We start from the raw sequence: 26,794 nt of genomic DNA, 5'->3' as shown, positions 1-26,794 counted from the left end.
ATCTCTCAAATATAAGTAATAAAACACAAAATTGCATGCATATAGGATTTTGCATACATGCTCAAGCAGCCGCTAGTTTGAGGCCCCTTTGGAAATCTGGCTCTGGATACACAGGACAAACATTTTTCAGTCAACTGAAATAGTGTGGGTCACCTTATGACAAAATTATTTAAAAGGAAAGTTATTTGGTTTGTCCCTCTATTTTTATTTTTGCAACAACTGACTCCACAATGACATCCTTTTACAGTCTGGATTTACTAAACCATGGAGAAGCAGCACTGTTCCATCTTATTCACCCAATACATTCTGGGACATAAGTAGGTAACAGGTTAGTTCATAAAACAGTGGCCCCTGGCAACCAAAGAACTAAAAAAAAATAGTACCTGCCCACGCAACAAAGCAGCTTGCTGTGAGCATGGAGTCATATATGCTGACATCAGTAACAAAAGGAAGTTTTAACTATAACCATGCAGAGCCAAACCAACTCTGGATGAGAGAGCTGGATTCTATTTTGGCTCAATCAGCAAAACTCTTAATTAAGCTCAGCTCTGGGGCCACGTTCTGTTCTTGTTTAGACTTGTGTCTCTCCAAAGAGGTCATTTCGATGTAGAACTTGAAGACAACAGAGCTGTACAGTGTCACTAAACACAGAATTTGGCCAACGGTATCTTCATTACTGACAATAATGCATGAGATGGAGAGAGCTGAGCTTGCAGGACTGGCTGGTATTATGCGTGGGGAGGCAGGAGAAACATCTTTTCATTTTTAAAGTGAGGAAATCTGTCTTGGAAATCAGCAAGAAACAACTATAGGCCCCACAAAACCACTTTTTAGACAGTTGTGTTTCAATGGACATAAGTACCAACAGAGGGAGGACAGGGCTGAGCTCAAGGAATCTAGAGCCACTCTAAGACTGATTTCCACCTCTAATATCCTTACCTAAGTCAATCTGTTCTAAAAACATTAAGCAAAGAAACAAACTGGTACTGCTAATGACACATTGATTTGAATTTCTGCTTCTAGTCAAAGAATCCCGAACGGCAGAAAGGCAGACAGGCAGGCTCTAACTGAACTCGTTCACATACAACTAGATATACTCACATGTATACCGAGAACCTTGATCATCCAAAGGGGCTATCTGTGATACAACATAAAATTGTGAGCTATTTAATTTTAGTGCAACCCCACTGGTGTTTCTTTTTTTAAATTATAGTAGTCCCTTAAGATTCCAATGAGAAGTGCGGTCTCCTTCCCTCAAAAATCTAATGTTCAACAGAATTTTGTTTTTTAGTTACTCATGATCATTTAAAAACCTGCAGGAATGGCAAGACTGAAAGGTAGACCAGATTCTGCAGTTAAATAGTTACTGAATTATTCAGTTATTCAAAGGGACCAGAAATAGACAGCTCCAAAATACCCTGGAAAGGATATCTCAAAACGTTGAGGAAATTCCAGTTGGCTCCAGTTATGGATCTAAACTTTGTGACCAGCCCAATGTTAAGCAAACAAAGAGAAGGGGGTTTGCTAGAGTCACTTTGAAATAAAATAAAATAAAATAAAATAAAATAAAATAAAATAAAATAAAATAAAATAAAATAAAATAAAAAGCAAACAGGAAGAGTTAGGTCACCATTTGAATGATTTACATTTCTAACTTTCTTAAAAGCATTTCTGTGTTACATTGTAGGGTGAAGAAGAGTCTCTCAGTAACCCAACAGAACTCCTGGAGAGCTGAATAATAATAATGAAGTAACATCTTCTGTTGCACTGAACAGACTAAAATGTCACCTCCGATCTTTTCCACACTTGAAAAGGCAGTATGAAAGATTCTCTCCCACTTGCAGGATGCATTTGACAGACAAAACATCCAAGGCTATGCAAGACCATACTAGACTTTGATCAGAAACCATTTGCAAAAACATGACAGTCAAATTTAAAAAATGGATCCATTTGATGAAAACCACTGGGGGTTTCTCCCTCTTTGGATCACTTGATGTTTCCCACTGTTTATTGCTGCCCAGGCTTTATTCAATTGGCGCACAAATACATATACAACTGCTCAGAAGAATATATTAGACTTTTTGGTCCTGGAGTCTCAAGCAGTTGCTCAGACTGTACCAGGTTAGATTTTTGAAGTCTGGAGATGCCCATCAATTTGGTCAAGTTACACCACAATCAGACCTACAATAAGCCAGAGCATCTCAACAGGTTAGCACCCATTTACACTAGATATGAATTGACTCCACCCTTCTCCATAGAGTTTCATTCTCCTGGGCCATGATGGTAATGCATGATGATCCTTCTGGCTAAAGCCAGAGTATTTTATACCAAGCATGTATTCTTTCTCCAAACATAATTACTATGCTAGGTCAGTTTTTGGCAAGGGGGAGGAATCCAGGGTTTCAAAATCCAGTTTCGCATTCGAAGTGATGATCATCAATTTTTTCTCAGCAGAAGGAACAATCTGACTGGAACATTTCCCACTAACCAAAAAGCACATAGTGAAGCTAATCAACTCTTGCCATCAAAAAAGTTGCTGTACCTCACACTGGGTTTGTATTGCTATAAAAAAACCCACCCACACTAGGCCAAATTCTGCAGTCAATTACTCCCTCCAAAGTTGTTACTCATTGCAGAGAATGTAACTGAGAGCTGAAATGGGCCCACATTTTTTCCCAGCAATTAGGAGTTTTACTCCTGCCTATCAGAAAGTCAAAATAATCTTTACAAGTCCACAGCAGGAAAAAACCCACAAAAATTAAATGCATTGATTGAACATTATTTAAGTGAAGTTTTCAATGGAAAACTTTAAAATGATGAAGTATTCTGACTGCCATAAAATGCAGGAATCATGTGAAAACAGCAGAGGGCACTTCAAGACTGATATATAGCTCCACAATAATCGTCTCTCTCCAGTTCATCCAATATTGTTGGGTTAGGAATTTATTTCATGGGTTCTGCATTGCAGTTTCACAATGTAATTCAACAACTGTGGTAAAAGAATGTATGTCAATGTAAGAACCAGCTATTTGTGAAGCACTAGTTTCAAATACTGCTTCTACATTAACTAACAAAACACAACTGTCATAATAATTGGCATCTGAAAACTTAATTGACAACTTTCCCCAAAATACTCAGACAAACTTTCTCATGCTTAGTTCTCAGCCCAGTAGTGTTTTCCCTCAAAAATGTTATTTTTGCACTTGAATAACTCAAACTGAACTTATTTTTAAAATTCCAAATGAACACTGGCTTAGTCACCAATGACCAGACCTGAACAACTCAGATTTAAAACAGTGGTTCTCAAGCAGGGCACGTGTAGACTGGGGATAGGCAGAGTCCTTCCAATAGGTACACATCAACTTATCTAGATATTTGCTGAGTTTTACAAGATTCAACATAAAAGCACTAATGAATTCAGTACAAACTAAAATTTCATACAAAATTTGTTTATACAGATCTATAAACTAAACACTGAAATGTAAATACAGTATTGGTATTCCAACTGTTTTATTTTATAATTCTATAATAGAAATTGGAAAGAAATTTTTTAGTAATGGTGTGCTATGACACTTTCATATCTTTATTTCAGACAGTGCTGTCAATCCCAATTAATTCACATGATTAACTTTAAAAATTGTGATGAATCGCAGTTTTAATTGAATGGTTAAACAATAGAATACCAATTGAAATGTATTACATATTTTGGATGTTTTCTACATTTTCAAAGTATATTCATTTCAACTACAACACAGAATACAAAATGTACAGTTCTCACTTTATCACAATTACTGACAACAGTAAAAATGATAAAAGAAATAATATTTTTCAATTCATCTTACACAAGTACTGTAGTGCAATCTCTATATTATACAAGTGCAATTTAAAAATTTTTAACCAAAAAGAAAAAAATCTACAACTGCACTCAAACAAAACAATGTAAAACTTTAGGGCCTACCAGTCTACTTCTTGTACAGCCAATTACTAAGACGTACAGCTTTGTTTACATGTATGGGAAATAATGCTGTCCACTTCATATTTACAAAGTCTCCTGAAAGCGACTTAAACAAAACAAGTGGTCCTGTAGCACCTTAGAGACTAAAGGGGGGGGAAAAGCGCTTTTGTGGGCACAACCCACTTCTTCAGATGAATGGAGCAATAGACAAAGAGAAGCAGCACAGAAACCCCAAAATATGAAGCAGAAAAAGAGGGGAGGAGGAAAAAAAACCTGTCAATGATAGGGTCTGTGCTAAATGAGGCTAATAGAGTGGGTTGTACGTGTCAGATACTTAGCTTTAGATGCCATTTGGGTGTTGAATATAACGGCCCATCCAGTTCATGCATTTGTTCAATCCCTGGGTAAACATGTTGAATTTATGAAGGCCAGTTCCGCAGTCTCTCTCTAGTTGGTTCCTGAAATTACTTTGCAATAGAGTGGCTACTTTTAAATCCATTAATGAGTGCCCAGGCAGGTGAAAATGCTGCCCAACAGATCTGTGCATGTTACCACTGCAAATATCTGACTTGTGTCCATTAATCCTTTGTCATAGAGACTGTCCAGTCTGGACAATATACATGGCATAGGGGAACTGCTGGTGCTTGATGACATATCACATTAGAGGATGAGCAGTTGTATGAGCCTCTGATGTGGTGGCTTATGTGATTAGGTCCTGTTGCTTGTATAGATGTGTGGACAGAGTTGGCAATGGAGTTTATTGCAGGGGTAGTTTTCCTGGGCAAGTATGTTTGAGGTCTGATGTGTGGTTGCTGGAAAAAATGGTTTTGGGTTAGGGTTTTGTCTGTAGGCAAGGATTGGCCTGCCTCCCGAGGCCAGAAAGTGAGAACAGGCATTCACATGGCTCTTTTGTAACTGATGTTGTCAGGAATTTATGTGCCAGATAGGTTAAACATTTGTATTCCCTTTCATGCTTTGTTCACCATTCCAGAAGACATGCTTCAATGCTAATGATACTCCTTAAAAAAATAAAGTGTTAACTAAATTTTTGACTAAATGCCTCGGGGGAGAACTACATGTCTTCTGTTTCGCATTTTACCTGAATTCTGCCATACATTTCATGTTAGAGCAATCTTGGATGATGACCCGGTACACGTTTGTTTTAGGAATACTTATACTGCAGATCTGACAAAACACAAAAGAAGGTACCACTGTTACATTTCTCAATACAGCCACAGCACTCTACCTAAGGTTTAAGAATCTGAAGTGCCTTACAAAATCTGAGCAGGATGAGGAGTGGAACATGGTTTCAGTGGAACATGGTTTTAAAAAAATCAACACTCTCAAGTGGAAACTAGAGAACCTGAGCCACCAAAAAAGAAAATCATCCTTCTGCTGTTGTCATCTGACTCAGATGCTGAAAATTATCACAAGTCGGTCCGCACCGCTTTGGATCATTATCGAGCAGTACCTGTCATTAGCATGGATGCATGTCTTCTGGAATGGGGGTTGAAGGACGGTGGGCCATATGAATTTTTAGTGCATATGTCATGTAAATATCTTGTGATGATGGCTATCCCATACTGCCATTTCAGCACCTTTTCTCACTTCCAGGTGACATTGTAAACAAGAAGCTGGTATCATTATCTCCCATAAACGTAAATAAACTTGTTTGTTTGAGTGGTTGGTTGAACAAAAATCAGACTAAGTGGACTTGTAGATTCTACAATTTTACATTGTTTTATTTTTTGAGTGCAGCATAGTTTTTTGTACATACAGGAGACTCTGCATGGAATTGCTATTCATGATGTTGTGTATTTGTGGGTCTCTTCTGTCCCCCCCACCCACTGCACTCCATCCCCTGGCCAGGATGGGGGTGGGGATCACAGCTCCAAGTGGGAGGATATTGCTGGACAGCAGCAGTGGTCAAGGCCCACCCACACTCACTGCAGGGGCTAGATGCCGCTATCCCCAGTATTCACGGATTTTGCCATTCATGGTGATACCAGGCACACATCCACTGCAAATGGTGAGAGTTAACTGTATTTTTACGTTTATAAATTAAACTTTCATGATAAATTGCCCTACACTACTTGTATTGAAATACTTTTTTTTTTTATGTAACCCCAGTTCAGCCCCTGCTTACATTTACAATGTGAATACAGCCGCTCCTCGAGTTGCGAACGGTCGAGTTACGACCATTCGCACTTACGACCAAAGCTCCCAAGGAGCGGTCGTAAAGGCGGTCCCCGAATTACAAACGCGACCCACGCTTACGAACAGCGCAGTTGCGTGTAACTCAATGGGGTCCAAGTTACGAACAGTTCGAGTTACGGACCAAGTGTTGGTCCGTAACTTGTTCGTAACTTGGATAGTGGCTGTATCTGTAATAAAAATCAATATGAAGTGATCACTGTACTCTTTGTACTGTTATTGAAATCAAAGTATTACGATTACGATTAATTTTTTAAATAATGTCACAGCCCATAAGCAAGTAGATTTTAAGCAAAGTGAAACTTGGTAATATTCAAGACAAATCAGATTCTTTCCAATAATCTGGAAAGATTGAGAGCCACTGATTTAGAATGAGCAAAATTATAAATATTTGAAAAGCATACAGTGCATTCATGGTACATTATTTTCCAAGAACTGTTTTCATATCATGATGTGTGAAACTAAAGCTGTAACCATGTTCTTCTGGAGTTCTGCCCATTGAAATACACATGCACAAATAATATATTTGAATGACATGATTCTATACATGTGAGAACATTCATATAAAACTTGTTCAATGTGTTTCTGTGACTGTTACATTAAACGAGTATAGCTGGTCAAAATCTGCAGTCAGTTACACAAGTGTAAATTTGGACTAACTCCTATGAAGTTAACAAAAATTCTCCAGTGAAAATAATGTGAATAGGCCACAAATAGTTCTCATCTATATTCTTCTTGTCAGTGCAGACAACTACATTAATCCAATACCATCAATGGATATACCCCTCTCCCCGCAAAAAAAGAAGAAATTCCAATTATGATTCTCTGATAATGTACATATATTTAAACTAAATTAATATATGATGTAATTCCACTGAAGTTAATGGAGTTATATCACAGATATATTTGGCCCTTAAGGACTTAACATGTAAACAATACAGAATGCATTGGTATGCAAATAGCTTACCATTCCTGTAGAAAGCTTAACTTCAAATGTACTGACTGGATGTATAAATTCTCAATTAAAACATTAATGAAGATTTTTACACTGAATTTAGAGAAATTATCAGCTATTTGCTGCATTATTTTATGCTAATACTTTATTTTATGCTAATACTTGGTACAATTAAGGCCAAGTTGTACCAAGGCAGCCACACTGATACCAATGGGGCTACACATGTGATCAGAATTTGGCCTAAACAGTTACTTTTCTTTCCCCAAAGCTCTGACAAAATTAAACAACAATGGAACTTAGACAGTCTCATGAATAGCGAAGAGACTCTTACATTTTCACACAGGACTTAAAAATGCAGACTAGAGCTTGTCACTAAAAATACATCCATGCAGTGCTATTTAACCATTTATTAAGTTACTATTAGTATATCTCTAACAGGCATTGGGAAACAAAGATGATGCAAATTACCATGACGACACTTCTATTCCTGTTCATAAAAAAAACAAAACAAACCTTTTCCCCCAAAACTACAAAGCACTCAACCTCGTGATTTTTGCATTTGCTGTAACAAGGAAATTGCCATAGTCGGTTAGATGGATGGATGAAGGAAATCGAGAAGAGCTACTTCTTCATACAACTTCAGAACTCTGATTCCTCAATAATTAGGAACACTATAGAAGTGATCCATTCAGACTCTGGTTTGGGGGGGTGCTCTTTTAGCTGCAGATCAATAGCCATAGTAGTCTGCTGCAAGTACATCCAAAAGAAGAGAATACTGGGGCTCAGTGTTCCCTCTAAGAGGCAGGGCAACACAGCTTCACAGGTGATGATTAATCAGCCCAGGCCAGTCAGCTCTGTGCATGGAGCCCTGAGACGCGGACTGGGTGGGGCTGATGAATCACCTGTGAAGCTGGGCTGCCTCCTAGTTTATAGGGAATACTGCTGGGAGTGGAGCTAATTGGGCCCCCAACGTGCACACACTTACACATTTGCTTAAATTTTATTTCCAAGATTAGTCCCATTGAGCTGAATGGGACTACTCAAGTGTTAAAGATAAAAGCACCTGCTTAAGCATTAACCAGATGGGGCACTGATCTCCAGCTACTGCTGCTAAACTATATACAGGTCTGACAAATATCCTGCCCGACTTCAATGGAAGTCTCCTGGAAAAGATCAGAGTATTTAGCAAATCACCCCTCCAAAATGTGTGGGGGAGGGGAAGGAGAAGGAAAGGGATGGAGAATAATAGTAACCCTAAAACATGAAAATAATCTCAATCATCATCATGGTTTCTTTTACCAGAGTTTGGGATTCTACATAAGTGGCAATACTTTTGGAGATACTGTGTACCCCCAGCTTCCACTGCAATCTCTCTAAAGTTAGCTGGAGTTTGGGAACTCAGCATCTCTCTCTCTCTCTCTCAAAATAATAATAATAATAATCAGACCACTCCCAAAGGTATTTAACAAGAGTTTGATCGTTTTGGCCTTCAGCTTCACTTCAGAGTTCCAATACATCTTTTGGCACTTGACAGTAACCATAGGTTGGATGACCCCAGATATAGATCATCTATTGCAGAACAACTCCAAATCATCAGGGATATCTGCGAAACCTGCCTCATGGAAGTGTCAAATAACACCAGACTGATGACTGCATTAAGAAGTTTTGGCACTTACAAGATGAACATTAACTAAAACCCTTCCATTTACTAGATACTTCTTCATCTGTGAAAGATGGTTCTTTGATTTCAGCACCATCTAAGCAGAATTCTGTAGATTAAGGATGGAGCAACCTCAACTTCTAATATCCTTGTTTGTGTCACTTTAAATTAGAGCTTTGGGGTCAAATTTTTAAATGAGACCCATTGCATAGAAAGATTTAAAGGCAGATCTGTAGATACCCACAGTCATGAATAATTCACTTTTACATGAATCAGTAAGGTTTAACCGTTACATGCGCATACATTTTGCTGTGTTTTCAAAACCTGACCCTTACCACAGTTAATCACTTTTTGCAAACGGGTGAAATTCATCCACTGTGCAAACAGCCGCCACAAGTCTATAAACAGTTTAAAGCTTAGGCCTGGTGCCAACCCTTTGCAGAGGGATGAATTTTACCCAGCGTGCATCTATGCCCGGGGGAGCATTGCCAGCACAATATGCAGACATTTAATTGCTTGCTCTTCACCAGGCTAGTAGTATAGGTAAATCCTCAGTTTCACTGAAGATGTACGTCTCTCTGTTAAGTCAACCCATGGAAAGTAGTTCAATTTATCTGAATTGTGCAGATACATCTGCTGACTGTATTGCTCAGTAAATCTCCTAGTAATTAGACTTCAAACCAGCTGAGAGAACTGCACACTCAAGCTTGACTGTATAGAAATTAATATGAGTTCAGTAAAAGCACACTTGTATGGTTTAAACAAAATGGGAGGAATATATTTATCAGTGTAAATCAGAGAGTACAGGATGGTTCCTAACATTTCCTATAGAGAAGGACAACTTACAATTTGTAACTGCTGCACCATTTCTTCTCTGTAGGCCAGCTCCCGTTTCATTTGATCTTGAAAATTATCTGTGTAGATAGGGGAAGGGAGGGAGAAAGTTCACGTACATGAATTAAAATTATCAACTGCGCCACAGATTTTGCACATATCAAGTCAAAGTGCCACTGAAGAATTTGTTAAATGTGGCACAGTCCTGTGTCTGAAAATTATCCACCTCTAGCGATGGGACAGAATATGGAGGATGATTACAGAAATGTTTTGGATGAATTAAGTTTTGTCGTTGTATTAAAGATTGAGTTTTCAAATGCTAGCAGCGAAGTTTAGGTGCTCCGTCTAGGTATCTAGCATTCAGGTACTCAAATCAGTACTAACTGGAAAGAAGAAATTGGAAATCCCATGTAATTCTTTCTATGGGCCAGATTCTTAAGGCACTGCTTAGCAAAATTTCCATAGGCTTGAATGGGAAGAGCAAAATCATGTAAAAGAGTCAAACTGTGCTCTCAGATGTACTGGTATAAATGTATGACTTCCATAGAGATATTCAATAAGAGAACAGTTATAGGATAAGATTCGACTCAGGGCTTGCCTCTATGGCAGCTTAGTGTGTGGCAAGCTGGAGTGGGCTACAGAACATTAGCCTACCGTAGTGCACACTAGGGCTGTGTCTAGACTACATGGCTCCATCGACGGAGCCATGTAGATTAGGGTTATAGGCAAAGGGAAATGAAGCGGCGATTTAAATAATCGCTGCTTCATTTAAATTTACATGGCTGCCGCACTGAGCCGACAAACAGCTGATCAGCTGTTTGTCGGCTCAGCGCGCTAGTCTGGCTCCCCTGCCGACATCAAAGCCCTTTGTCGGCAGCCCCGTTATTCCTCGTGGGATGAGGTTTACCGGGGCTGCCGACAAAGGGCTTTGATGTCGGCAGGGGAGTGTCCAGACTAGCGCGCTGAGCCGACAAACAGCTGATCAGCTGTTTGTCGGCTCAGCGCGGCAGCCATGTAAATTTAAATGAAGCAGCGATTATTTAAATCGCCGCTTCATTTCCCTTTTTTGAATACACAAATCTACATGCCTCCGTCGACGGAGGCATGTAGTTTAGATGTACCCTAACTTACTAAGACTACTACAGAACATGTAGTACATGGCTTAGCACATGGCAGTTTAGCACTAAAGAGTCACACTTAGCTCACCACGCTCTAAATCAATGTATTAGATAAGCATTGCATCTTTATAAAGCAGGGCTGGAGACTAAAATCCCAACCAGAAGACTCAGGAAACAGAACAAACTCTATAAAATAACGAGAAGGGAGATCTTTGAAGAGGCAGAACACCATATTGTAGACAACTGAGTTACAGTGCAAGCTGGCTTTCCTTTATTTGATTCTAAGCCTATGTCTACACTACTGCAGAAAGTCAACCTAAGGTAAGCTAGTCCAGCTGTGTGAATAAAGTGGCTGGAGTTGATGTACCTTACATAGATGCTACAGGGTCTATCCTGTACAGGGTCGAAAGGAGAAACTCTCCCATCGACTTACCTTATTCTTCTTGATGGAGATAGAGTACAGGGGTTGACTGCAGAGCTATCTGTGCTTGATTTGATTTTAGACTCGCTAAATCGACCACTAGTGGATTGATCTCAGACTGTGGATCCTGGCTGTGGTATAGACATAGCCTTAGATAAAGCAACAGTGTTTGGTTTCCTTCTTGATAACCAGATCACACTAAAGCTCTTGAAGAAAAATCTCACCAGGATATAAACTATTTTTTGCTGTTGGATTAAGAGTCCTACCTACTTTAGTGACAAGGAGTCCTGTAGCACCTTATAGACTAACAGATGTATTGGAGCATAAGCTTTCCTGGGCAAAGACCTACTTCATCAAATGCATGTAGTGGAAATTTCTAGAGGCAGCTAATTTAGAAGGCCACATAATTTAGAAGGGAAAAAATGAGATTCTAAATTGGACGAATTACAACAGAAAATAAAGATCTTTATGAGAAGGGAAATACTTAGATAGTTGTAACACAGCTATTTTGTCTGGAACTGGGTGACAGGGGAGGGATCACGGGAGGATTACCTGTTGTGTTCCCTCCCTCTGGGGCATCTGGTATTGGCCACTGTTGGCAGACAGGATTCTGGGCTGGATGGACCACTGGTCTGACGCAGTATGGCCGTTCTTATGTTCTAACACTGAAGATGCCCTCAGGAGTACAAGGGACAACTGGATAGGAACTTTCAATATAGTGTGGCAAAAAATCAACCCAAAACATATGCCATTTTAAACTGAGAACCTAAGGCACCGTCCTGGAGGTGACAGTCCTCCCCTGCACAAGTGAGATTGCATGTAGATTACTGCATACACCACTTCAACAACAGAGATGCCAACATACCAGAGGAGGGATTGACTTAATGAGTAAAGGAAGTAGGCTTACACCTTGGCCATTAGGACACTAGCCTGAGACTCGGGAAACCAGATTCCATTTCTTCCTCTACCATGGACTCCCTGTATAACCTAGAGCAAAGGACTTGGCATAATACCAGGGAGAAGCAATGTGAATATTGGCACTGCCCTGAACGGCACTGCCAGTACTCTTAATTCAAAGTGTGCCCACAATTCGCTCAGTGTTTTATGGACATACAAGCCGTGGGCTTTACAATCTAAGCTGTGGGATAGAACTTCAGCTGGCTTGCCTGGCTGTTATGAAGTGGTTTTCCAAATTCATGTGTTGCCAGAGACAAGATGATAAACTCCTCTTTATTTTTATTCATTTGATTTTTGAAGGTGCTGACCTGTTAGACTGGCAGAGCTGCTGTTGCCTGTTCTATACCTTTCCTTTGATTTGCAAAAGGAGGTGCAAGGCCCCCCTTAGTATACCTTCACCCCAGCCAGGTCTAGAGATGGGAGCACAGTTTCACCTCCATGGCCCATTTAACCTTTCAAGTTGCTCGAGATCACATAGTGAGGGTATTGGAAATCAGGGCCTGCTGCTTCACAGCTCCATGCTCTTTCTCCAACTCTACTGCCTCTGAATCAGTGACAGAAAGAAGAGGTCCATCTTCCTTCAACCACTCATTTTCTGTACTTTTAATTCCTTTCCATTTTCAATTCAACTACCTTTTAATAAGACCACTTGGTCCGTTTGTGATGGCCCCAGCACCAGTCATCAATGAGGAGCAAACCTAGGACCTAGAACGAAAGAGCAGCGCCTTTCACAGATAGCAGCAGAGCAAAGGCGGAGGGGAAGGGATGGGGAAAACATAGCTAGTATTGTACTACACATGTTTGCTTTAGAAAGGCCTGTTCTCTCATTTTACTATACACGTTAGGGGGCTGTTTGTTACATTTAAATTTGTAAATAGGTATTACAGTTCCTGATATCTAGTGTATATAGCACAAGAATTTATTTCTTTTCTATTTTAAACCAGAGTAAAGTTGACCACTGCTTTGTGGTATATTGAAACCACCTATTTTTCATGCTGGTGCGCACAGATGCCACTTCCTTGGTCAGAAGTATGCATTATTTTCTTTCATTGGAATTGTATTTCATGCGGTTTAATTGCAGTGTTTATTTACATGGCAATGATAGGGTATTAATTTTACTGCAGAACAAAAGGATAAATGTGAGACCTGAATGGCAAGGTTCCAAGATGCCATTTTTACAATCCCAGGAACATAAATGCTTTCAAGTACATGAATTGAAGTACACGAATTACTTTAAAATCATCAAGTTCCAAGCCCAGTAGCTAAATTTGCACTACATATTAGGACACCCTTATTTTATGGCATATTTCACATAGTCTCAGGATTTTCTTTGTTTTAATTTATGAAGATGTGCACATCTTTTTATGTCCAGGCTAAAGATGGGAGACATTTAGGGAGACTTAACTTGCATTCCTTTCCTTTTCTGTATTCTCCCCAATATCATGCCTTTTTTTAGGTAAAATTCTACTCTTTTCTACTTAAAGGTGGGGAAAATACTATTTATATTCCCTTTTCCCTTCTCTGTGATGTGCAAAGACCTATTCTCCTTGTTTTTTTAATGTGAATATCTGGCATATCAAGTCTTGTCTTCATTGATATTTGTGGAAGGTCTCTTTGCAGAAACAAAGAACTGGAGGGGTTTGCAGCTCAAGAAACGGTAGTGTGTTTAGAGCTTTCTGCCCAAGTAATTGCCAGATAAGTGATTAGAAAAAGCCAAGCATCCACTAAAAAGCCTTCCTCTCCCAGCTGATTAAGGTTCAGCTTTTAGATTCTGGTGAGATCCTATTCAAATAATTCTCTGTCAATCTACAGAAGCCTATAGCAAAAGGGGCATAGACTAGACCTGATATTAAAGTTAAAAGCTAATAGAGTTTGCAAACAAAAAATGCAACCAAAATGCAACCAAAAATGCAACCAAACTTGCAGGTCTTCCTTAACCAACATAAAGAAGCAGAAAAGGACACACACAGTTTCTTTTTTTCCTTTTCAAGCTTCCTTTAACACTGAGCCTGGCTCCATCAGTCTTCATTGGAGCAAATGGCAGCAGAGGATTGTGTGCTTGAACAGCTGCACAACAGTGACATCTCCTTATGCACAGTGGCCGTACATGGAGAGAGCTGGGTTGCAGTTCTGAGCACTGTGCTGCCTGGCATTAGAAGTAGCAGAGAGCTGCAGAGGCACTTTGGCCTGCCCACTGCTAGAGAATCATAGAAGTCATAAAGAGAAAAGGCCTATTGTGTCGTCTAGTCCGTCCCTGGCCAGTGCAGGATTTTTCCTTGCAGCGTATTTTCCATTGCTTCATTCAGTCTATTCTCAAAGACCTGAAGCAATTGGTTTTTCACCACACCCATGGGGAGATAATTCCACAATGGTTTTATGAAGTTCCTCATAATCATTTGTTTATATGGCATATTCCATCACCTTTTACTGGCCCCGATCCTCCACAACGTCAAGGAACACAGAAGCCACCTCAGGATGGAAAATGCAGCAGTGGCCTTTGCGTGCCTCAAATTTAGGCGGGGCTAGTCCCCCCCAGCATCATTTAGAACATCCTGAAGGCCACTGGCTATAAAGACCTGATGGGATTGATGCAACAGACAGGCATTACAGGGCAGAGTGAAGCCCCAGCCATTTCCTTTTAGCCAGCTACCAGAAGAACAGGTGTGGCACAGGCCCTAATGCTGTAGGTTCCCCTTCAATGGGGTGTGGCTAATTATGCTGCCTTCCTGGTCAGAATACAAGCAGTGGATCCGGTTTTGGGGACCCCTAATGTTTCAGGTAGAGGAAATTTACGAAAAGCAACGTGACAAAATTCTTGTGTATTCTGGCAAATATAAACATAACCTTGATTCAGATTTATGACTAAGGGTCTGATCTACTGGCACTGAAATCTGGTAGAATTCCCATCATGGTAAAATTCCCATCTATTTCTGTGGGGCCATCTTAGATGTCTAGTGACAAACACAACTTTGAATATCACTCCTATACTTTTATAGGCTGATAATAAATAACAATAACATTCTACATACAACAGTGAAAACACAGAAACGTATCTTACTGAATACTGGGAAAGAAGCGTTTCCTTTCAACACTTGGAATTCCTGTTCTAATCTCCTCCGTAAATCTATTTGCTCAAACAAAACCTTCTGAAGTTCTTCTAACAAAGAGAAAAGAAGAGCTGTGTTACTAATGTGTATAAATAACTCTTGAGAGAACTGTTATGTGTGGCAATTCATTATTATAAGAAAAATATTTTAGTAGTTTAAAAAAAAAGGCATTGCATAGACCTAGGATAGATTTTGTGCAGAAATCCATGAATATAAATCAATGTAATATATTATTTTAAAGTATTGTATTACAGTGTCATGTATTGATTGATATGTATGCATTAATCTCAATTATATCCACCCAAAGGTCCATATATTATTCATATGTTACTTGTCAAGCTTAAAATATGGCGCTGAACAAAAATTCTTCCCTATTATCCTTATATTCTATTAAAACAAAGAACACTTTAATAACATCAAAGCTGCGTTTGCTTTTTTTTTTTTTTTTTTTTTACCTTTCCCCATGTTTTCTACATCCTTCTTTAGTGAATGAGGTGAATTGGTTTCTTGCGTGTGTTCACCTTAATGAAGAAAGGAAAAAGTTATTGATTTATATATGTTGCTTCATATCGGATATTCTTCTTGCATCTCTTTGAAAGTCAGAAGGCTTCAGTGTTCAGCACTCACTCCTGCAGCGTAGGGCAAACCACCATTGATGCTAAAGGGAACTCTGCCTTTTGCAAAGGCTGCAGAATTGGGCTTTTATCACCAGACTTCTGATGTTATATCTTCTACAATCTTAAGTGATATCTTGCATTCTCTGCTTAGATGGCCAAGACTTCAGGAACTGCTCTTCACAAAATGCCATTGCTTAGAAGTACTTTTTATAAACAGAATTTACCACCATGCTGTTTAACATATACAAGCTCCTAATTTCATATCATAACTACTTGGCATGCAAGCTCCTCAAAGGACAAAAGTGGTGCATAGGTGAGCTAAGCAAGTGAGGGGACAGCCTCCCTTCCCAGACCCAGTGGTGGGGTGTGGTTCAGATGGATCAGACTATGCTGCTGCTAAGGTTTAAAGACAGGAGACATGATAAATGGAGGGAGAAATAGTTACTGATTTACATTAAGAAAAAGCAATATCCAAATTCTGTCCTCCCTCCAAGACATATTAAAGTCCCAAAAATTCCTCTCTCTTCCCTGACAGCTACAGAAATTGCATCCATGCCTTAAAAATGCCACCTCCATCTTCTCTGACGTCACTGATATGCACTTCACCCCTTCCTGCTTATTCAAGAGGTCATCACTAACATTAACTTCCTACTCAGATATGCCCACTTCTACCTACTCCACAATTATACATGGCTCCACTGGCTCCCCATTCTCCACATCAAATTGAAACTGCTTGTCCTCACTTTCAAGGCATTGCATCATTGGGTCTCCCCCTACATCCTGAATCTTGTCTGACTGCACCACCCTGGCCCTCTCTGCTCTGTCACAGGTACCAATCTCAATGCCTCATTCATTCACTTCTCCCCCAAACATCACCCTCCCTTCTTCCACCCTGCTCATACACAGAATTCTTGCCCAGCTGTACTCTGTCACACCACTGCCTGCTCTTCATTCACATCCTTCCTGGAGACTTAATGTAGGATGCCCACAAACAAGTGACCCCGTAGAAGGGCAGTACATTATTTTTCCTGTCACAAAGGTGTGTCCATTGGCAGAACCTTTTCCTGCTCCAACCGGCTAGAAACAGGCCAATTCTATGGACAAAACTACCTTTCAAGCAGCCTCTTTGTTTGCATGAGGACTCCTATATTAGGCTTTAATTTAGAGCATAGTCTGGATCAATCTGAGCAGACCTGAGTGTACTGGATAATTGGGCTTTGGCAATGAACTTGTATAAATAGGAATGTCTTTGTTTTTTAATAGCGCTTGATTTAGGAATCAGTATTTAGAATGGTTTTATTTAATAAATATGGGAGTATTACAGATAAGAGTGTTTAATTAGCACTTGGGTTTGAGATATGTGTGGAGGCAGCACACATGCCTACTGGCAATGCTAATTATTGGGTTTTAGGATTATACATAATTCAGAACAAGGTCTGTGTCCTCCTTTGTGCCAAGGAACCTAGTGCATCTTGGTGGTCAACACAATCTAAATTACATAGAACACTCTCATCTGTTCAGGAAACATCTCTGTTTTCATCACTGTCATTGGTTTAGGGGCATATTTTCCATTTCCTTTTGTAGTATTGGTATTTTGCAAGCTCTGGGCAGGTCAGAGTCTTCAAAACTACTGTGTGAAGAACTCAACTTTCATGACAGACTCAAGAGTAAAGGTCTTCAAGGATGATGGACATGGAAGTTAGACATCTAGGTGCTTCTGAAAACCCCTGTAGGTGCCTCTTTCCATTTTCAGCTACGTAAATACCCTACAAATCTGGCCCTCCAGAATCTCACTGAAAATCAATGTGATTTAGGCTTCTAAGCATTGAAGACATTTTTTAAAAAGGAAGCAGGTGCTTTTTAAAATTTTACCTCATGGCTTTCTTGGCTACCTAAAAAATATTATACACATCACTGAGGGACACTGCATCTCTAGCAGCTCAGTAGGGTGAGAAATGTATGGTGTTTTATAAATTGTAGTAACAGAGAAAGTAGACCAACTCCCATTTGTGGAGAGAGAAAATTAGTGGTAAGGATTCAGCCAAGCAAGTCTTTTACAGCTTGTGTTAAAGGATGCAGTATAGAGCCTGTATTCCCAAACCTTTATTTTTGCTGTGCCTCACCTTCTCCTCAGGAGTTACACAATAATCGTCCCTGCAACCCAAGTTTCACCCATCCAGGATAGAAACTGACTCTCTGAGGGGAGCAGGAGGCTCACACCTTTGGTGGCATCAGGACCCAGTTCGATCCATGCTTGGATGAGCCCATGGAAGTAGAGAGGATAAGGGCTTCTCATACTCCTTCCACCCACTCCAGAGCCTCTCACTCCACAGGTCTCCAGATGATTTAAAATAGGGTGTAGCAGGCCAGAGCCACAGCTGGGACAGAGCACAGAGAGCCCCCAGCAATCAGGAGGGGAAGTTCAATAGGCTGGTTCAGAATCACACTCCTCTGATTCCCTGCCTGATCTCCCCATGGCTGCCCTGCCCATCTGGCAAGCACCCTACTTCACTCTCCCTGATAACCTCATTGCAACCACCCACCTAGAGCTCTGACCTGCAGCCTGAAAACTAGAGGACTTAACATGTCTCCATGGATTTAAATCTGATTAATATACTATTTTAGAAACAGCGAGTAGTCCTGTGGCACATTAGAAATTAACAAAAATGTATATATGGTATCATGAACTTTCATGGGCAAAACCCACTTCTGCAGATGACCACAAAATAGCCAACTTTTTCTTAAAAAGAGCGGGATTTTTAAAAGCACTTAAGTCACCTCGGTGAAAGTCCAACTGAGTTGAAGTGGACATCAGTGGACTGGCACTTACATGGCCCAGGAGGAAATGTACCATTAAAGTCAACTTCAATTCCATGGGACCTTTGCTCCTACGTAATTTAGATGCTTTTGAAAATCCCAGCCATAGTCTCTTAAGTATGGATTTAAGAGCCTAACTTTAGGCTTCTATTTTTGAAAATTCTGTCCCAGATTTATCACTGTAGAATCTGAGGCCGCAAGCCTGTAATGAGTCTTCCCAAAGGAAGACAATTTCAGGGCTGGGTTCTAAGTAAATAAACATGCTGTATTTACTGTATGGAGCAGGACACCTTATATTAACCTGTTTGAAATCTGTGAAAAAGCCAGATGGTTCAAATAATTTCCATGGGACTAGACTTTGTAAACATACTATACTTATCCAGATTAGCAGAACTTTAGACATTTTTAAATTGATGAGGCCCCTTTTATACATGTTTTTAAAATTCTGTGCCAAGACAAACAGACTGAGGTCTTAAACAATAAGCAGAAAGCTAGTTATACAACTAGACAGAAGGCTAGATGATATGGTGACTTTCACGTCTGTCTCCTTCCGTCCCCTGAAGTGAAATCTAGTTTACATCACACTATAAATGTAATCATTGTAACATTCCACACTTAGTACCTAATGGATATTTGCCCATATCATAGAAGATATGGTGTAACCAGCAAGCTTTGCTTATCAGAGATCTAGAACTGAATGGGATATTGCAGAGGAGGTCACTGGTGGAGCATCATGGGTATGTTTGCCAAGCACCTTTATGTGCTGACTCTAGGCAATACCGTCAAATTTAGCAGAACTGTATTTTAACAAATTGAAAAATTAGGATAAAGACAGGGTCAAAGTCTGGCTCACTGTGCACTTACACGCACCAGAAAAACTCAAATCAGTGCAGAAGGGAATGCCCTGAATGTCTCTCTTAAAACACAGAGAGAACCTGATCAGGAGAACTTGTATTACAGAAGACATGACGAAGCAGAATGAACAGTGACATCTGCAACTTCCTGGGAGGAACCTCCCCTCCATATTTCTGCCCAGGACAAATAAAGAATGATCCCAGGCATGGGCGGTTGGGGAGGCAGGACCCCAACCCCAGCTACAGCCCCGCACCCTCTGCTGAGGCCCTGTCCCTCACGGGGAGGGGACAAGGTGGGGCAGCGTGCCAAGCATGCCCATTTCACACAGCAAAGCCTCTGAGCGTGAACCCCCTGCATTATAAATTAAACATACACCCTGGGAGCTGTCTTGGCTGGGGTGGGAGGGACCTGGGGGGAATCAGGAGCTGCAGCGGGTCTCCACTCCACCAACCCTCCCCCTCCCAGGATTAGGAGCCCCCTTGTGCCAGCATTGCCCCCCACCCGAACTGGGGCAGCTCTCGCCCCTCCCTCCCCCGACTAGTCACTGCTCCTCTAGCTGCACAGTCAGCTGCTCACACCTTCTGGCTCCAGCCCCGGGGAAGCTGGTAACCCACTTCCCTACCTTCAGCCAGTGCCAGTTCTAGTCTAGTCCTGGGGATGCTGGAGGCAGCTGCCCAGCTGCTTCTGGGGCAGGACTCAAACCTACAGCCACAGGTTCTGGAGGCTGACACCTTATTCATTAGACCCATCCCAGACCCAAACTTCTCAAGTCTTCCAGTGTATTCTCAAGTGTTCTCTGTGACAGATGGCGTGATGAACGCCTCTCTTTTTAAATGATAAACCACGGAAGCAAAGTGGGGCTTGGGAGAAGAGGCCGACAACTCACAACCCTTAAATAACCTGGTGACCCCATGAGAGGTCGTTACCAACCCGCAGTCCGAGAATCACTCAATTAGATTTATTTGAATATAACGGAGACCAGTACTGACAAATTATTTTTTCAATTGGAGTTGTTTTCATATGGAACAACTGGACCGACCTTATTTACAGGCCAAATTCTGTTCTCAGAGATGCCAATACAATACCGGAGAAAGTCCATGGAAGTCAAAGTAATTTTGATGCGACTTTTGGTCATAGAGAAGGTATACATTTTTTGGATTATATATTTTAAATTTTTCTATATGCATATACATCACTTCTTGTCATTTTCTCCTGAACTTTTTAGAATTTTTTTACAATCTAGTTATTCCTTAGAGTTATCAAACTAAAATGTAAGTATTTTGGCATAAAGTACTATTTAGTTATCTTCTAGAAAGACTTGTATTTACATTAACTCATAGAGATTTGAGTCAGAAAACATGAAAAATAATTTTAAAAACATAAGGATCAAAACATGCTCCATTGAAATTAGTGGCAGATATGCTATTGTTTATAACTGAAGTAAAATGAGATCCCAACATTTTGGAAGTTATTAGCTTGCTGCCTAATTTGTCAAAATGAACTGTTTTAACCAGCAGACCAAAGTAGTACCAGTCAAGTCTGGTGAAAAAAGTTAATCGTGTGCTTAAGGGATTGCCAGAAAGAATCTTCAGAAAGGCCTATTCTTAAAAATATGAACAGAAGAGCATTAAATAAATCATTATACTGTTGCTAACTATTTAGAAAAATCTTGAATGTCATTATTTGGGAACTTTAATTGGGAATGTATTCTTATGATGAGCTAATCTTAAAGTAAAACTAGAAGGTCCCTTCTTACATATAGTCAGAAGATTTACAATGAAACATGTATTGTTCTCTTCCAGAAATCAATGCGTACTTACAACCAGTATACATGAAAAATCTTATTAATACATATGAAACATATTCAATATCTACCTAAAATATCTGTATTATAGTCTACATTTATTATAAAAGCTCATTTATCCCTATATTTATATAGATGTAGTTACTGCTGAGTTAGCATTTCCAATATAAACGGAATTTATACAATAGGATTTAAAAATTCATTCTGAGGTCATGTGAAATACACAAGATCTCTCTATCCAGGAAAAAAAATGTTTAACCAAAGTAAAATAAATAAATTACAAAAAATTAGGCTTTAAAAAGCTTTTAAAACACTTCTCAAAGTAAGAGAACATTCAAATTGGATGATCAGTTTTTACTTTTGGGAAAATAACTGGGTGCTTGTATAACTCAATTTTTTTTTTAATTACTAACATTTTGATAAAAGTAAACAGAATTACTGATGGTATCGGTTATTTTGTTGCATAAGTATTAAATTAGAGTGTGAAAGATAAGTTAAAAAAGTGAGATATAGAGCAGACAGGATAAAATACAAGTTATACTGCTATTATACAAGTTACAGCCAAGATTTTTTATCAGTCCATCTCATTGGACCCGTCTTTCCTCAAAGAATTCAGGTGATATTTTTAAGCTGTCATTCTGAGGAAAACACTGCCATAGTACGATGTCTGCACCACAGGTATAGCTAGTAAACACAGTCCTTCAAGTGCTTCATTCTCCACAACCACAGAAGCTGCACGCTTTTCCAAGCAAGATTAAATATCCTGCAATACCCCCATTTCCAAGGAAATCACAGATAGCTGTCAGATTCTCGGGAAAGCTCAACATGCGAACACAGAAGTGAGATAGCGCTAGGGAGAGGCCTTCCCCAGTTGATTGTTTAAACTTTAAAAGGGTAGTGGAATGTTGTTGGCTGCGACTAGGGATGTTAGAGCGTAACCGACTAACCATTTAACCCAATAAGCATCAGTTTATCAGTTAATGGTGTTGGTTACACTCAGCTGGCTCCTGTGGAGGCAGCTTCACTGCAGCAGTGCAGGGAAGCTGCCTCCCTAGGAGCCCAGCTGGCAGGGGCTCATGGCCTCGCTCCCCAAGAGGCTTCGCTGTGGGTTCTGTGGGCTTATTTAAGCTTTATACTGCAGAGCCTGCAGCACGTAACTGCTGAGATTTTCAGTTGTTACTGGGTTACCTATTTAACAGACCTGTAACATCCCTACCTGCGACTGCAAGCTACATAGCAGAATGGAGAAAGAGGCACACGGCACAGTAACTCCTTCTACTGCCACAAATTGAGATTATGGGACTAAAGAGGTTTCCTATCAGGTACAGAAAAGCATTTTTGTAGCTCCTCAACCCTTACCCCTGTGGGAGGCTGGGGGTGGGATGGGAGAAAGGAGAAATTTAAAGATGATCTGAAAAGGATTTTTCTTTTAACAATCAAGCATATGACTTGTGCATATTTGTGTCTTTTTGTTGTGCAGAGAGGGCCTGAATCTTTTAAAAAACAGTTTCCCCCCCCCCTACTTTCAATGAAAGAGAGGAGGTGTTGAATATTTCTGTCTCTTAAATGTTAATTAATTAGAAGACAAATAAGTGTCTATAAAACTCAACCGTCCCCTCAAGAACTATAGTCAGCATAAGGGAAAAAAATCCCTTCCCCTCTTTGGAATACAACTATCACTTTGCAGGGTCATTCCTTCACACAAACTTGTGCTTGTTTAACTAAAGATGTGTTTTAAAACTAAACTAGTTAAACTGGTACAAACCCTTGCATAGTCTCTTATTTTAGATTTAATTGTTACTATTTAGGTTTTGCTTAATCCTATAAAAAAAGGATATTAAGGCCATGTCTACACTACAGGAAATAGAGCAGCACAGCTATAGAGCTGTAGCTTTGCTAACATAATCCTGCGGTGTACATCAGACTATGGTGATGGATGGGGTTTTCCCATCACTGTAAGAACTCTACCTCCTGAACAATAGAAACAGACTTCCACTGACCTAGCTTTGTCTACACAGGGGGCTTGGTCGGCATAGTTAAGCTTCTCAGGAGAAAGCGTTTTTCACACCCCAAATACCATGCCTATCAGTTTTAAGGCCTAAGCTAAACTGCAACAGGCCACTGTTAAATGGAATTAATAGTGTCTATTGAGGATGTATCAGGATAGGGTCAGTTGATGCACCTTTGCACAACAGAAATTGACTTAAGACTCTACTGGTAGTGGATCCACCATGCTCCACAAACTCCCTTACAAACCCATACAACAGGGCTATTTACAATAGTCTCTGTGCTTGAGACCTTCTCCTCAGGACCTGAGAGAAGTAGAGGTCATCCTTCCATGCAGCTTGCATGTGACCGGGCTCAGCTAAGTGGTGAAAGTAACTTAAACTTTCTTACCGGTACTGTCCTATTGCAACCCGAGTCCCTGCCAACTCTTTAAACAGCTCCCCACTTGCCAGAGCTGTGCATCACGGCGCACCCTCTTACTTTCACCTCTGGCTCAGCTAACCCAGTTCCTCTCTTTCTACTTTTCCTTCCTATGTTTTTATCTTTTTGGGCTGGTAGGCTTTTTACCTCCCCCAGCCTGCTAGTGTGATCATCTAATTACCTCAGTCAGCTTTCTCAAGGGAGCAAGTGCTGTCCAAAGGATCAGTATGCAACTCCCTGCACTCTGTTACAGAGGGCTTGTGCCAAATAACTATATCAGTTTATAAACACACAGACAAACAGATGCAAGTTTGTGTGCATACTAGGCCTTGGCTCTTGTGATGTCAACTTTTCATTAGCACGCCAATCACCAGGGTAGCAATGAACCTAATTTCTAATTTAAGGAAACCAAGAAATTAAAAGAAAAAAAGCACCCATATTTTTGTTTACTGCAAGGGAAAATGCTCTAAGAGAGACACAAAAACCCATGATTTTCCCCCTTTGTATATCACCTTAAGTGTTTTTCACTTCTATAGAGCCATCCATCAGAGACTATCTAAATGCTCTGTAACCAAAGATTAAATAAATTTCACTCTGCCCCTGCTATGCAGATGGAGAAAGTTGTTACAGGAAAACTAAGGGCTAATCTACACTAAAAAGTTACATTGTCACAGGTCAGTGTTTCCCCTGGCTCCCCTTGACTGGAAAGGGCAAACTGGAGCCAATGAGAGCTGCGAGGCTCTGTGGCTATGAAGCCTTAAGACAAATAAACCGGAATGTCCTGTTAGCAGCTTTCTGAAAGTGGCATAACTATATCTTTCAGGGGTGTGAAAAATCCATATCTTAATTCCCTGTGTAAACAGTGCTAGGTCTATCCTCAATCTAGCTACTGCCTTTCAGGGAGATGGATTACCTAATCCAACAGGGGAACCCTATGCTGCTGTAGCATTTCAAGAATAGATAATCTTGCAGGTAAACTGACCTAACCCCTGGTGTAATCAGCCTTTCAGGATGGCAGATTACCTACAACAAAGGAAGAGCTTCTCCTATCGTAGCAGTGTCTACACCAGTGTTTCTTAAACTATATTCCACTGAACACTGGTGTTCTGTGAACAACTCACAGGTGTGCCACAACCTCTCTCTCAATTTTGTTACTTCTTTGTTATTGTCTTTTTTTGTTTGACAACAATTTTTAAGAAACTTTTCATAGGTCTTCCGTGTAAAAAAAAAAATTATTGTTTGGTGTTCCATGGCCTCAAAAAGTTTAAGAAACACTGGTCTACACTGAAGCGCTACACCTATGTCCTTGTAGTGGCCACAGCATCATAGTCTGTGTCAGGCCTAGGAATACAGCCCATATTTCCGGACTCAATCCTACACTTTACCCCAAAAAACCATTTTCTTTTCTCACAAGGTTCCCCAGCACTTCCAGGCAATTTATTTGCAAGCCCGGTCAGCTGGAGTCATGCTCCTCTATCCATGGCTGTGCAAGCCAATTGCTGCCTTCAGGCTGTAGTAACTACTGCAGTTTAGTCCCTGCCTCTGCATCTCACCTCTGTCTGGAACTATATATTGTCTTGTTTTAAAAACTTCAACAGCAGGCTGACTCTCCTTCTTGCATAGTTCAGCCTGCCATGAAGTCAGCATCCATAGCCTGCCAGGATATATAGGTCTCAGAAGCCACTGATATTTTTATATTGTATACAGTCCTATGTACATAAACAACCACCTGCAAGGACAGAGCTACCAGAATCTAATACAGTGGTCCCCAACCTTTAGAGGCTTCCGGGTGCCTGGGAGGTGGGGGCCACTCACGCACCGGGCGCCCGGGGACGGGGCCGCGCGTCCGGGGGCACACCAGGGGACTGGGATGCCCTTGCACCCGGTGCCGGCATGTGCCCTAGGGCCGGGGCTGGAGCCGCCCGAGCACTTTGTGCTGTGGGCCCGGGGCCGGCGCTGCCACCCGAGCCGCGCGCCTGGGGCCGGCACTGGCGCCTCTCGAGCGCCGCACGCCCAAGCGCCCACATGTGCCCCGGGGCTGGGGCCGCCCGAGCGCCGCACTCCTGGCGTTGGTGCGTGTCGTGTGCCTGGGGCCGGTGCCTCCTGTGCGCCGCGGGCGGGGCCAACCCAGGTTGTCGGCGGGCGCACACAAATGCCCTGGTGGGCGCCATGGCACCCGCGGGCACCACGTTGGGGACCACTGATCTAATAGATAAATAAATATGCATTTTAAAAAATAGGTAACATAGATTTTTAACTGGAAGACTACAAGACCTCCAAAAGGAACTGTTCTGTGTTAACAAGTAAATAATGATTGCTTTGACATATATTAAAAAAATCCCTGAAGAAATCCTACATAAGTATGCATATACTTCAAATTCTTGAATACCTTCTAAAGGCGCTCTGTCACATTTTGAGATTAACAAGTATATAAATTGGGATTCAGAAAAAAACATAAGCACACTCTTCAGCACCATCTGGAATTGGGACATATAAAAAAAATCTCTCTCTCAAAAGCTAGAAGTTCAAATGTTAATTTGCTTTAAAAAAAAAGTGACAATCTTTCGAAGAAATCAGTTGTACTTCTGTCCAGATAAAGTCTATTTTATAACTTGTTTAATGTTTAAACCATACTTTAAAAAAAATCTGTCTGACTGCAGAGTACATGAGGAATATAGACTGGGCGCCTGTATTACAAAACCCAAATCTACAAAAAACACTATTAGGTTTTCAAGAATCATGGAATTAAAAAAAAACCAAAACCTTCCAATCTGAAACCAAAGAAATAATAAGGTTGGGACTGTTTTTATTTTCCTTTAGATTTTTGAGCCCTTAAATATATTTTCAAGCTTTTCCTCTGCAAGCACAAGGGCTAGACATTTATTTTCTTAATGGGAGCGAAGATTCTTCATGCAATCACAGGATTCCAGGAGTTGGGCTTACTAAGCAACCTTGGACATACAATCAAACATGCAAATTAACCAGGGGTATGTGTACATGCAAGTTTCTTATATTATCAAAAAACTTGGCATTACTGTCCTGACTCTTTGGTA

At 40.6% G+C, this 26,794-nt stretch overlaps 1 protein-coding gene and 1 long non-coding RNA gene across 4 annotated transcripts in view; one reads left to right on the top strand and one right to left on the bottom strand.

The window, feature by feature from the left end:
- LOC142829991 (uncharacterized) overlaps positions 1 to 1,994 on the top strand; it is a 42,689-nt gene extending 40,695 nt beyond the window's left edge. The window contains exon 4 of the long non-coding RNA XR_012904990.2: positions 1,688 to 1,994. This is a non-coding gene — a long non-coding RNA (uncharacterized LOC142829991). The remainder of the gene's footprint in view (positions 1 to 1,687) is intronic.
- Positions 1 to 26,794, bottom strand: part of SKOR2 (SKI family transcriptional corepressor 2) — a 51,386-nt gene that overhangs the window by 6,363 nt on the left and 18,229 nt on the right. For all 3 annotated transcript variants that reach the window (XM_075932705.2, XM_075932704.2, XM_089779458.1), the window contains 3 exons: positions 15,677 to 15,742; positions 15,173 to 15,271; positions 9,631 to 9,698 (listed from right to left, as the gene is read on the bottom strand). In XM_075932705.2, the coding sequence (XP_075788820.2) occupies positions 9,631 to 9,698; positions 15,173 to 15,271; positions 15,677 to 15,742 (233 nt within the window). The remainder of the gene's footprint in view (positions 1 to 9,630; positions 9,699 to 15,172; positions 15,272 to 15,676; positions 15,743 to 26,794) is intronic.

Source organism: Pelodiscus sinensis, chromosome 6 (genome assembly GCF_052426305.1).
Source record: "Pelodiscus sinensis isolate ZL-2025 chromosome 6, ASM5242630v1, whole genome shotgun sequence".
Lineage (NCBI taxonomy): Eukaryota > Metazoa > Chordata > Testudines > Trionychidae > Pelodiscus > Pelodiscus sinensis.
The sequence above is the reverse complement of the archived record's forward strand: the minus strand, read 5'-3'. Positions and strand labels throughout refer to the sequence as shown.